General features: G+C 37.4%; 1 protein-coding gene across 1 annotated transcript in view; it reads right to left on the bottom strand.

Annotated features, from left to right (window-relative positions):
• Positions 1 to 12827, bottom strand: part of MTMR12 (myotubularin related protein 12) — a 32263-nt gene extending 19436 nt beyond the window's left edge. Inside the window, exons 1-6 of the mRNA XM_009894229.1 lie at positions 12602 to 12827; positions 11666 to 11805; positions 5041 to 5095; positions 3722 to 3861; positions 1817 to 1889; positions 443 to 573 (exon numbers count right to left, since the gene is read on the bottom strand). Of these exons, the coding sequence (XP_009892531.1) occupies positions 443 to 573; positions 1817 to 1889; positions 3722 to 3861; positions 5041 to 5095; positions 11666 to 11805; positions 12602 to 12827 (765 nt within the window). The remainder of the gene's footprint in view (positions 1 to 442; positions 574 to 1816; positions 1890 to 3721; positions 3862 to 5040; positions 5096 to 11665; positions 11806 to 12601) is intronic.
• Positions 12828 to 12860: the final 33 nt, after the last annotated feature.

The following is a 12860-nucleotide window of genomic DNA, read 5'->3' as shown; positions in this document are numbered from 1 at the left end:
GAGGTGTCCCTGCCCACGGCAGGGGGGTTGGAACTAGATAATCTTTATGGTCTCTTCCAGATCTAACCATTCTACGATTCTATGAAAATAACTGCTTTTGTATGAAAAAGGCTGATGTCTAAAATGTAATAAAATATCACAAATGAAGCAGCTTTACAAGCTTGCCTGAGCTGAAGCTAATTTCATGTAGTACTCTCAACCTTCAGTTTTCTTCAAAAAGCCAGTGCATCCGATCTTTTTAACTCCTATACATAACAATGTTTAATGAGTAACATTAGCTAGAAATCAAAGTCTTTTACCTTCTCTCTCAATTGGGAATGATCAGAAAACACTTCAAGTTTAAGAGATCTCTGAGGGTGAATGTCATCCTTCCCTCATCCCCACAGCTGAACACCCAATACTAAGGTTAAAACAGAAAAACAAATTAAGTTACTATACTTACCCTTTTCACTTCCTCTTCTTTCGTGTATCTCAGGCAGAAATGAAATACTCTAAGGTCTTTACAGTAGATAATTAGCTTCTCTGGGTATTTTCTCAGTTGTCCAGTTAGAAGTTTCTTTTTCTCATCATAAACTGCAAAATTAAAAAGTCTAAGTAAATATCAGAAAGAACTTTGCCATCAGTTGATAAAGCTATCCCTGCTTGACTTTTCAAAATTCTCAAGAAACTAACTCAAGCCCAAGTTTTAGCAAGTCAAAACAAGCATCCTACGACACAGACTGGCAAGCTCTTGTGCTAATACACTCCACTTTTGTTTTCAAACCCACTCAAACTACTTCCTGCAAGGTAGAAACCAAACTTGCAGCAAGTTAGCTGCTTAGCAATTATTTCTGTTCACATTCTGACTGCATAGCAAGTTCAAAGTGCTGAGATGCATAAAGAACATAATTTAGTAGTTTTCCCCAAAGGAAAGTCCCCAAACAACTGAGATAATTTTAAGTTCCTAAAAAAAAAATTATGTTTTTTTTAACAAGCATAAAATCCCCAAGAGAGGCCTTTGTTCAATTCTGTTTGAGGATGTATCACTTCACAACTTCAAGTGCTGCCAGCCAGGCCATTGTACGTGAAACTAAATAGTGTCTTATACACAGCTTCCCCCAGTCCACTCCTTCACGAATCCAAACCACCATTCACAAATACTCTGAATACTCAACACTAGTCCAAAGTCAGGCTTCCCAATAAAGCCTTCCCCGCTACTTAGAAATTACTAGACTCATTCTTGTTTACCTTTTTTTAAGCGATACAGGCATACCTGTAAGCCCTACTGCAAAACACTCACTGATTTACTTCCAGATTAAAACCTTGTTTTCCATCTCCTTTGATATTTTGAAGGCATCAAATATCATAAAACCAAGTTCCCTTAGACAAACAAAAATGTATAGTTCGGGAATTTGGTACCTGTACTGCTTTGCAGTACTATTGCCCAAATAAAGTGAATACCTCCATATTTACAGAAATAGTTGATACATTGGAAGGTCCTTGTGGACCAATCTTATCACAAGACTTTCCCCAGTACATTCCTCTTTGCTTTGAATCATGGAATTTTCAAGGAATCGTTTTGTCTGTCCAAGCAAGATAATTAATCAAAATGTAGCTTTGACAAACCTGAGGGATAAGACTGGATCCTGACAGATCTCTTATCTGCTATTTCATCATTAAATATAACTGGAGCTGTTTTTTTCCAGACTACCCAATCCTAGTTTCCAACTCTATCAGTTTTCTAAAAAGGAGGTACATGTACAAATGAAAAACAACAGCACTATACGAAACTTAGAAGTGTGAGGCATGTTAAATGAAGAGGAGAAAGCTGACCTACCTCCATAGATTTGATCTACACACTGCAGGGTTATGTCATTTTCTCCTACAATCTTATTCTTAAGTTGTAGCTCCTAGAATATGAAAAAATCATTAGAAATCTCAGACTACTAAGCAGTAGCACATTCTCACAAGTAAAAGATATATTCAGTACATATTTTAATATCAGCATTACTTCCTATTCTTATAAGCTGTGTAAGGCAGAACACTGAAGTACAGTTATTAAAATACAGACATACGCAGGTTACAGAGGCATACTTTATAAACCAGATCCAGTTTAAATCTCCGCCATGCTTGAACTATAGATAGAGTTTTTACTTTTCAAATAGCTTCAAAGCATGCATTTCTATTGAGTCACTTTTCAAACTAGAATCATTGCAGTAAACAGGAAATACAGTAACTTGATGTAATTCAAGCCCTTTTATGACAAGTTTCCTTGCTATGGGAATCTGGCAGGAAATAGAAAGTCTCTTAAAAGAACACATATCCCAAGAATATTCCAACATAACAGCCAGATTTATCACTGGGTAAAATGAAGACACACACCACTCAATTATCTTATCTACTGTTTTGCCAAATTTGAATGATAAAAAGTGAAGGGAGCCCCAAATCACTTCATCAAGTTCAGAGTTAAAAATGACATTTCAGTGATGCCTCAATTAAACATTGTTACATTAAATATTATTACCAGAAGGCTGATGTACACTACATCAGCAAATCACACTTTACAATAATAAGACAGCTGTGAACAGAGTTAACCTCAGTCAAGTTATTTTCAGGTCTGTACTATTCTGAAATCAGGTGGATAATATTGAACTTTTATTAAGAGAAATATAGTTGACTTGGCATGCTATAAACCCAAGATTTCAAGTTAGTGATGGAACAGAAATTAGCATGGTCGCTTCCAACTTCAGCATAAATCTCATGTGATCTGTGGAAAGGGCTCTGCAGCTTTGTCCAAATTAATTCCAGAAAGTCCAAAAAAATCCATATTTGGCTGCAGAAGCCTTAGTTTAACATTTAAACTCCCTGAAATTTTACCTCAAGAAGCTTCCGAATACAATCAATGTGTCAAATCATATTCTCATTCTTCTTCACTGTCAAGATCACCTTGCACTTGATAGTAATATTCCAGGCCCTACTTCACTTTTATCACCTAAATGGACCAGACTGCTTCAGATGATTAGCATATCAAAGAAGGCGTGGCATTACCATTCCCCTTTGACAGCTCAATTTGAGCATCTAAAACAAAGGAAACAGATTCAACTCATTTCTAAGATGTGGGGACTTCTTAGCTTTTTCAATGTTGCAAACTCAATGGTACCAGGTTTTTAAATCTTTACAGTCAACACTTGACTCTGAATGGAATAATTCAGAGCTTTACTGAGCAACACAAACAATTATCTAGATCATTTCCACTGAATATCAGTTTACTTAGTCTTCTGCTGCCCTGAAATGGTTGTGCAGATTTAGCTCAAAATGAGACAGATGTTATACAACATTAGAAGTATGTTTGACATTCACACTCTTGCAATTGCTACTAGAAAAGCAGTCAGAAATCAGGTTTAAATAAACTGTTGATTTAATTTTCAAAACAATTAATTCTTTTAACTTAAGCTTCACAAAATTACTAACTTACAAGATATAAAGAGTTATAAACTATGTCTAATGTAAGTGTCCACATACAGGCTTGCACCATTTTTACACAGATATTAGAGCTTGAAGAAGGATCTACACAGACCAAGCAAATGCAGACTGATTAAAATTAGACTGCAGCCATTAAAACATTTTATAAATCTACATTTTTTCTGTATCCTTATATAAGGGAAAGATACAATTATTTAGTCAGAAATAGTACATGTCTTCAGAGCCTGTTTAGTCATAATCAGAAGACTTGTCTTCCTACATTATCGTCTGAAGCAGAATCATCATCAAGGAAAGCAATCTTGAAGTTTGTGCATATGAGTTTCCCGTAGGTGCCACGATTCGACCCATCTTCTTGTACATACTTGTATACCGTGCTTGCCTCGCAAAGCAGCAGTTCACCTGTACAAAAAACACTGACTTGCAATATAACTGACATTTACAATTGACTTACTTTAACTGTTATCTTAAACTCAGCATTAACTTCACAACAGCTACTCATAGCTGTATGCCTGAAGACACTTCATCACTGTTATACAAGAAGACTAAGAGGCAGCTCTTGTAATCAGTACATTGCAAGACCTTCAGGTTACTCAGGTTACTGAAGATGGACTGAACACTGTTCAGCTGCATACGTTTATGAGTTCTGTAACCAGAAGTACAGAACTGTATCATGGCCTACATGATACATGATGGTAGGAGAACAATGCCTGGAGTAGCAAAGAGCAACCATACAAGTGTGTACTCAAAAAAAACCAAAAAATCCCACCAAAGCCCACAGCAGAGTAGTTAATACAGTCAATAAACAAGTTGAAAACAGTTTCAATTTTCCTTACTGCTAAACTCTAAGGACACTGAAACATTTGAGTTGATTATTACCAGTTCATCTTAGCTCATTTTTCATTGCTTTGACTGGAGAAGTTGCTTGTTTTACAGGTTCCAGGGCTATTTTCAAGTTCTCAAACACAAATTTGCATAAATAATGGGTAAAAAGCAGTTTTAATAGGTATAATCAGCCATACTCTTGGTCTTTCCTATAAAGTGCAGAAAACCCAACAGAGCAATACCAGTTTATTTTAAGCTTTTACTTGTATTTTATCTTAGTAGTGTCATCTTTCCTATCTCGGAGAATATTTTCTAAAAAGAAAGCTGTAAATTAAAAAAAAATCTTAACAGTGAATGAGTCATCAACAGGCCTAAGTAAGTCACAGCAGAAGCAAAGCAACTAGAAAGTAAGTTTCCACTAGTTCTTGGTCTTCAGTTCCCAAACAAACAAAAAAACATCTTACTTTATCTTTTAAGAAGCAGAGCAAACAGAAGTATAGACAGTTCTCCACTGGCAGCTTACCTGAAGATACAGTACTTTGAAAAAATTACAGAAATTGAAATTTTTATAACAACCCACGTAGACACAGATATTTAGAACATTTCAACCTCTGTGGGTTGTTACACTAAAACCTCTATTTTACTACTTGGGACACTGATGTCATATCAGTGCTGCAGACATGGGAATATTTAAATACTGTTTACATTATTAATTCTCTATTATTTAATTCTAATAATATCATGTATGACAGTTACCTGGCAATAAGCGAGGATTTACTTCCTTTTCTATGGGTTCCTTTATGTGTATTTCCTAAAGAGAGAAAGATTAATTATTATTTTGCAAAGATTGTACCTTCAACACATGCTGTAAAAAACAGCACTTTCCCTCTTAAATTCCTCACATTCTAGTGAATAAGCAAATTAAAATCAAGGAAAAAAATCTCCTAAATTAAGGAGAATGAGTTTGCAGTGTGCTCCTTCCACTAAAGGTCGGTAGTCTACTAGCTAAGTAATTAAGTCAGTGGTTTGACATCCAGTGTTAGTTACATGCAATTGTGAACACAAAAGGAAATGCATTATTTGTATAAGTAACAGACAAAAAGCATTGGTAATGCTATGTTTCTAAGTTCTGTTAGCACATGCAAATGGATAAGCATAACCTTAGTATTACAACACCATCTCCCAGAGTTCATTCATAAGCTTTCCCATGTATGACTTAATATTTGTTTCTAATGTGCCCTACACAATTTTTCAAGCCTCATCCTTCATTATCTGCTTCTGATTTTCTTACATGTATTATTGCAATCAAAGTACAGAAGTTACTTAAACAGTACTACCAAGATAATAATGAAAGGGGTTTCAGAATATCAGAGCCAAGAGGTAACACCAGTCACAGGATATCCTTTAGTGTGGACCCAAATTGCACAAAACAAACCAATTAAGCTCTCAGTATCATTTATTTTAGCCTTGAGGCACTGATAGTTGGGCTAAAATCTCCAGCCGAAAGACTATTAAACTAGAGGACATGCTACACCCTTCCTGCTCAGCCAGTTCAGAACTTCCCTGCGAAGTCACTTCAAATGCATTGGAGTCTTTTGGAAAACTATTAGTTAACTGGAAACCTCCCTGAGGCTACAGCAGTAAGCAAGCTAATTTTAGTTTGTCACCAGTATCCAAAGTCAGATATTGCAAATCAAGGCAAGCAATCAAAAGGAGACATAAGCAGTAGCAGTTTTTCTGGATAAAATACAGAGAAACAAAAGGTCCTGAGACCATAAAAATAATCCCCCTTTGCCACTCATATAAACACTTGCTCTCAACACTCAGAAGACCCAAAACAAAGCTTGAAGGCTGCATAGCAAAACTAAAACTACCAGGAAACCATGTCATGAGAACAGCAGAGACGTTTAAAACAGGCTGAAAAGAGGTAAGGTTATAAAATGAAGTGGTTGTGGCGTGAAGAAAGAAATCTGTAACTACAGCTGGCAGCTAATGCAGAAAACAAAACACAGTTTGCTGCCTTTGACTTCTAAGTCTGGATGTTGTACAAGTAAATTTAATCAAAGTTGATGCTTGTCAGCTAAATAAGTTACTATGCAAACACGGCTCAAACTGAACACTGCTGCATTCAGAGAAGAAATACATACAAGTTTTCCCAGTGTTGCCTCTTCACCACTGGCAGCTCTAAGATAAACTTTGGGTTTACTAGTGCCTTTATAGCTATGCCCTCTACTATCACAATATGTGTGCAATAAATGCAACACTCTTTGCTCACAAATTATATGCCAACAATCACTGCTCCAGAACAGTGAAGTAGTATACTCACTAGGTGTTTTCCCAGTACCTTTTACTTTGGGAGATATCATAAGGCATGTAATACCTACTGTTTATGTATACACACTGTTTGAACGTGCATACTTACTGCTTTCAGTACCAGTTTATGCTAGTGTTGGCAGATAAGACCTGAGCAAAAATAAAAAAATTAAAAAGTATTTGAACCCAAATAAGTTCTTTGAACTTATATCCATTTGTTAAAATGCAATGAATCTTTTATAACAGGCATTGTAGAGGCAAATAATTTTGAACAAGTGGTTTGGGTTTTGGTTACAAGTTAAATTGGTTAACTTCTGAAGGGAATTAGAATTTTAATTAAACAGCATCACAGTAGAATAGATACCTCAGTCAGACACTGAGATCGGCTTGCAAAATCCATTTTCACTCTTCATTGACAAAAACCCACGGACATTGAAGTGCTTACTATAGGCAGAATTCCTATAACATACAACAGCTTCCAAGAGCTGAGCCTCCAAGAGAGTTCTATTTGAAAGTCAACATTTATATTCCCATAATAAAATTACAAATATTTTAAAGACAGTTTCTGTATATATGCACTGGGGATAGCTAGAATGCTAGCCATAAACATTGCTGAAGAATCCAAGATGCTGCACTCATTTTCCAAGGGAGGATATCAAAATACATTAAATTCTACTAATGTCAGATTTTATATTTGCTCTTTTAAGAGAGAAGACAAAGATTCCTATGAAGAAAAGTTGTTAATTCACCATGAGTCAGTGCAAATTGTGTAGGAACACGTAACTTAACTAATATCTCCACTCTGTTTCAACTTTATTTTTCTAATGGATTTCAGTTTTGGGGCAACATAGATCTTAGGACTAACTTAAGAGCCTGCTGACACTAAAATGCATGCTTCTCAACACCCCTTTAATCAGTCATACAGTTCGTACTCACCCACCCACTCCTTTTATCTCTGGGTTTGTCTGACTACACAGTGAGGTAATTTGGTTCATAAGATCAGCGGAAGGTCTGTACTTGTGCTACATTTGGTTTTGTTGTTACTGCCTATTGTTAGCAGAACGGGCTCATCAACAGGTCAGATGAGCACAGAAACAAAAGAAAGGGAAGCAGCCGAAGCCAGTCTCTCCCTTTCCACAAGGTACTACATCCACACAGACCTCAGGAAACTTCACCCTCTCACCGTCTGTTGAAGTTAAGTATGCAAGCAATTTCCATATATGACCACTGAAAGCCGCACACACCTCTAGATAGAACGGGGAAGCTACAGATGAAGTAGTATCTGAATGCCCCAAGCAACATCTTCGTACTTCTTACTCAAGATCCAACACAGGAAACCCTAGTATCAGCAACAGCTAAAGGCAGATACCCATAGGACACCATGCAAATAAGGAAAATTAACTTTGGATTGCCTCAGAAATGACGGAAACAAAGGATTTAGAAACTTCTTACTCAGAGATGTTTCCCACCTGTGTGCTTACCTTGTGCTACATTCCTTTTTCCAGGTTATCAGTGGTAGGCAATACAGTAAAACCCCAAAATCATCAATTGTAACAGTAGAGAGTACTGTATTAACAGAGTCCCAACAGTCAGTGCAGGAGAGGGATCCCAAACGATTTCTGCTCTTTGTCCTAGAAACTCAAACTCACCACAACTGAGAGCAATTCATCACCTCCCACTCCACAGGAAAGTAAACGACTGAAAATGAGTAAAAGGTGAAAAACACTTCCTGTATGCTAGCATCCAGATTACTCCGATCTTGTAAAAAAAAGAAAGATTACTTTTTTTTAAATCAGTATTGCAAAATATGTATACAGGCTTATTGACACTGGATGTTGCTTACTGCTCTCAGTGGAGACTGTGCATACAGTCTGCCGCTGCAAATTATATGCTGTAAGCTCTGAACCTACCTTACCCCACAGTGATGTTTCTGTTTATCCATAGCCAAATATTTGTGCTAGAGGTTAATTCCAACAATGGAAAACAATATTTTTAGTAAACATACCAGGAAAAATATTGTTCATTAGATTCAAGGAATTAAGGAACCAGTCATCACTTCTAGGGTTTCAAGAGCACTGGCTGAAACATATATTCTTTCAAGGCTGATAGCAAATAGTAGTTCTGTGAGAACACAGGATATTCTAATTCTATTATCTAGTTTTCCACAAGAAATCTCTCCTCAGGAAAGCTCTACATCATGGTGAGGCTTGCTGTGAACATTAACTTTTTTCTTATTTACTTATACTTCACTTAAAGACTAACGGAGGGCTGAGATAGCTTTCTGAACTATACATTTATCTTTATCAGTTGTAAAAGGCAAATTGTATACTGAAATATTTGCAAGTTAGTTGCAGTGCTCCAACAAGTGAATACAGTATTCCTGAATAAAGTAAATCAAACTTATGTCTAACAGTTCCACTGTGCACATGCTTGGCATATATACAGTTTGTATTTAGAAATGAACCACAATACACACTTGGTATTTTCTGAAAGACTATTTCTTGGTCCAACAAGCCTAATCCTGTATTGTATGCCATACAATCCAGGAGATACTGGCTACACTTTAATAACAGTGCTGAAAATAGTCTCTAAATGCTTGTTTTCCTTCCTTTCACAGCTCCATTATCCAATAACCCATTAGATCATAGCGCATGTTTTCCACGTCCTTTTCATCTTTTATCCTTTCCTCTTTCCTTACATTGTCTCATCCATCTCCTCTGACTTCAACACCCAGCTTCCCCCACGTCAGCCCAGAGCCCAGCTGTCTGCTTTGGTAACTGATATTCTTTATGCCACCTTTCAATTCCATCCCTACAATTTAGAAGAAGCGCCATACTATTTTTAAAGCGACCACTATAGAGCACACAATATTGTACCAATATTTACAAGCAGTAAGTATTCATAGTGGTTATGAGCTAACAGCAATGCATGATTTGAGAGACAAAGTGGAAGAAATATGAAAGTTACCCTCATAACTCAGCAGCCTGAGGTGTACTCCAGATTTCAGGGACAAGTAGGATGAAGCAGAACAAACACTTTTAAAGTTTAAGTGCTAACAGAAGAATATCCACAAGCATTAACATATAGGTTTTAACTTTTAAGAATACAGGCACAAAAAGTAACATTAAGCTTCAAATCAAGTTTAATACCTACTTTTTTAATGCAAATTAACATTTTTAAGGAAAATATGATCCAGCTTGTTAGCCTTTGTAAATGCTTTTAGTTTTGAAATATTAGAATTGGAAATCATGAATTAATTCACTGGTTCTTGTTTCTATGTCTCCACAGACAAATTATTCCCAGTCTATGATCAGACATGTCAAAACATTGACTTTATACCCTAGTATTCACCCCACTTCCTGCAGGGTAGCCAAGTCTGTCCTGAGGGGAAGTGTGTCACTAATATCAACATCCTACGGTCTCGCTGTCAACAGACCATTGATTGATCTGTGGCTCCATACAGCAGAGCATAACTAGGTTATATTTAGTCATATGTCAAAAACACCACTTTTCCAGACATTCTGAGGTTTCACAGCGGAAATAACTTCTATTCCTTTAATAAACAGCATTTTCTGTTCACTCCTTATTTCTATCTTGCTATATATTAACATGAATAGAGTTCCTGTTTCTTTTCATAACCAAACAAACTCCCAAAGAAGTTTAAAGCTAGCTTCATTTTATTTTTCTGAAATTACCTAGCGTGTCCTTCAGGTATTTGCAGATGGATTAAGCAACCTGCAGCTGGAACAAATCTCAGCTCTGCCTGTTGCATTTTTTTATTGCAGGGCTCCCCTAACCTAGAAGCAGCAGCTTTAGGTCTCAAACAACTTTGCAAGTGAACAAGGACAAGCCCCTTGAGTCTGGAGATTGCAAGCAAGGAGGACTACAGCATAACGTTACTATATTGCTCTGTATTGTATACTGGTTGACAGAAAACTCCTGTTGCAAGTCAGAAGTATAAAGAGGTTCAAGGCAAGGCTCCATAAGTTCAGAGACAAGTCCATCATCATTAACTCAAATGCTATCTAGATGCAACGTGAAGCTCCTGAAGTCCCTGAACTGCTCTTTCCCATCTTTTGATAGGTTCTACCAGAGGAAACTTGATACTAAACATACCTGTCAACTATACTATTCCCCAAGCATCTGCTACTGAAAGAGACAGGCTATTAGTCTGCCCTAGTATGGCACTTACACTACCTTGATGAAAGGAAAGTTCCCAGTTGACCAAACTATTTTCCACATAAGAGAGATTGAAGTATTTCCACTGTTCTATCAGTCTAGCCCCAATTTTAAAACTCAACTACATGAAAGTTAACAAGTACAGGAAATCTGTGCTCAGAAAGTTATTTTTCTCACATACATACAGAATACAGTTCCTTGAGACACATTCACTTCTGTTTATTTTCAGATACCTAATCAACATGTTTTTTTCCAGACCCCCAGTTAGCCTTACAGGCTTCATCACATACCTAAAGTTTAATGGTTTTTATGAGGATTAAAAATAAAAGTCTTCAGCTTCCTATGTAACCATCCCATTAGGGCAATGACAGGCTGTCAGAAAGAGAGCAATACTGAACAGAGCAAAGAGTTAAAACTTGCTTTACTTCCTACTGGAATCTTGACCTCAGTTTCAATGAGCTTTTGAAGCTGTGAAAGAGGCACTAATTCTACAGCAGAAGTCAGGTCTGTATTTCAAAGATTCTGCTGCAAGAGCCCATGAAATTCTTAAACTTAAGTGCATCAAGGAGATAGTTAAAAGCAGCATGAATAAATAAAGTGAATGTCTGCAAGCTCTAGTACATCAGGATACTTCATTAAGAGATTCATCTTCCAGTATTAAATACCTTCGTTTTTCTTCCCGAAGCCATCAGGATCACATTTGAAGAGTTAAATTACTGTAGTTATAATCAAGTTAAAGTACTCTATTATTTGGTATCTTACTGCACTATATCTTTTTGACTTGTACCTCTTCTCACTGGCCATTTTTTCCAAGCAAGCTCTAATCATCCAGCATGCTTGTTTAAATAGTGAGGTGTCCTCCAGTATGTCCAACAAGTGAAGTTCTTACCTTTGCAAAATTCAGTTCCTTAAGCACACATTTTTGTGTATTTGTACAATGTACTTTCCCAAGGTGAAAGACTGACTTCACACAGAGATATATTTGCTGACTCCAGAAATATTTGGACTGATCATTTACATCCATTTTCACTAGGAAGTACATGGAAGATAGAAAGCTTTTAGAGTAAACTGATGAAACTACAAGTCACCAGGGCTGAACAACAAAGTCACTGCCACAAAATAAGGACATAAGTGTTAAACAGCACAGCTGACTTAAGCCATAATAACTCTGCATTGTTATTACAGATTTAGTGAAAAATAAAACCAGCAGATTCTCCAAGGTCCTATCAGTGACAACCTCTGTACTAATAAACAAGACAGAAAAAAATTTCTTCCTTAAGAAGTTCTCAAGAGACTTGAACAATTAAGAAGAACCAGTTTGACACGGATTACAAAGAACTATGGAGGGGGAAAAACGAGTCTACAAATGGCTAGTTTTCATGAAGACTAGTCTTCCTAGAAAACAGCTGTTTACCAGGAATAAGAATGAAGGAATACTTAATAATAATACTGAGCTAATACCATCTGCTAACAACATGATCTCAGTAAATTGAGTCTAAAGCCACTTTAATCAAATTGCCAACACAAGTTTCAATAAATAAGTGAAAGGACAACAGGAAGAACAATATGAAAGATAGGCACAGTCAAGAGCTCGACATCGAGCTGTTAAGGAAAGAGAGACCCAGGGCTTCACAGCGACAGAACTGAAAACAAGGAGTTTGCAGAGACAGAGACACAGTGGGAGTGATGTTAAGGGACGTTAAGAAAAACAGGTTCGGAAAGTCCCACCTTACAAGCCGAGGAGTCACGACAGCCTGTCATCTGCTCACTGCTTACAAAAACAGTTCAAGGGAACCACCAAAAAAATAACCAGCTTAAAACTGACCCGCCGACTGCATTTTTGAAGCATTTTCTCGAGAAGCAGCTAGCAAGAAGCTTCCCCCTGGTTCTCGGGGAAGCACCTTCGATGCACCAGAAGACACGCAACCCCCGGCACGGCGCACAGCGCCCGCACCAGCCCCGATCCTCGCCCCACCGGGAAGCTCCCCACAGCTCCCCGCGGAGACCTCCCGCTGCGAAACCCGAGAGAGGGCCGAGGTGGACGGCGGCATGGGAGGAACCCGCCCCGCTCACACACGCACACC

Source organism: Charadrius vociferus, unplaced genomic scaffold (genome assembly GCF_000708025.1).
Source record: "Charadrius vociferus isolate BGI_N301 unplaced genomic scaffold, ASM70802v2 scaffold70, whole genome shotgun sequence".
NCBI classification, from domain to species: Eukaryota; Metazoa; Chordata; class Aves; order Charadriiformes; family Charadriidae; genus Charadrius; species Charadrius vociferus.
This window is presented reverse-complemented; position numbering and strand designations above follow the sequence as displayed.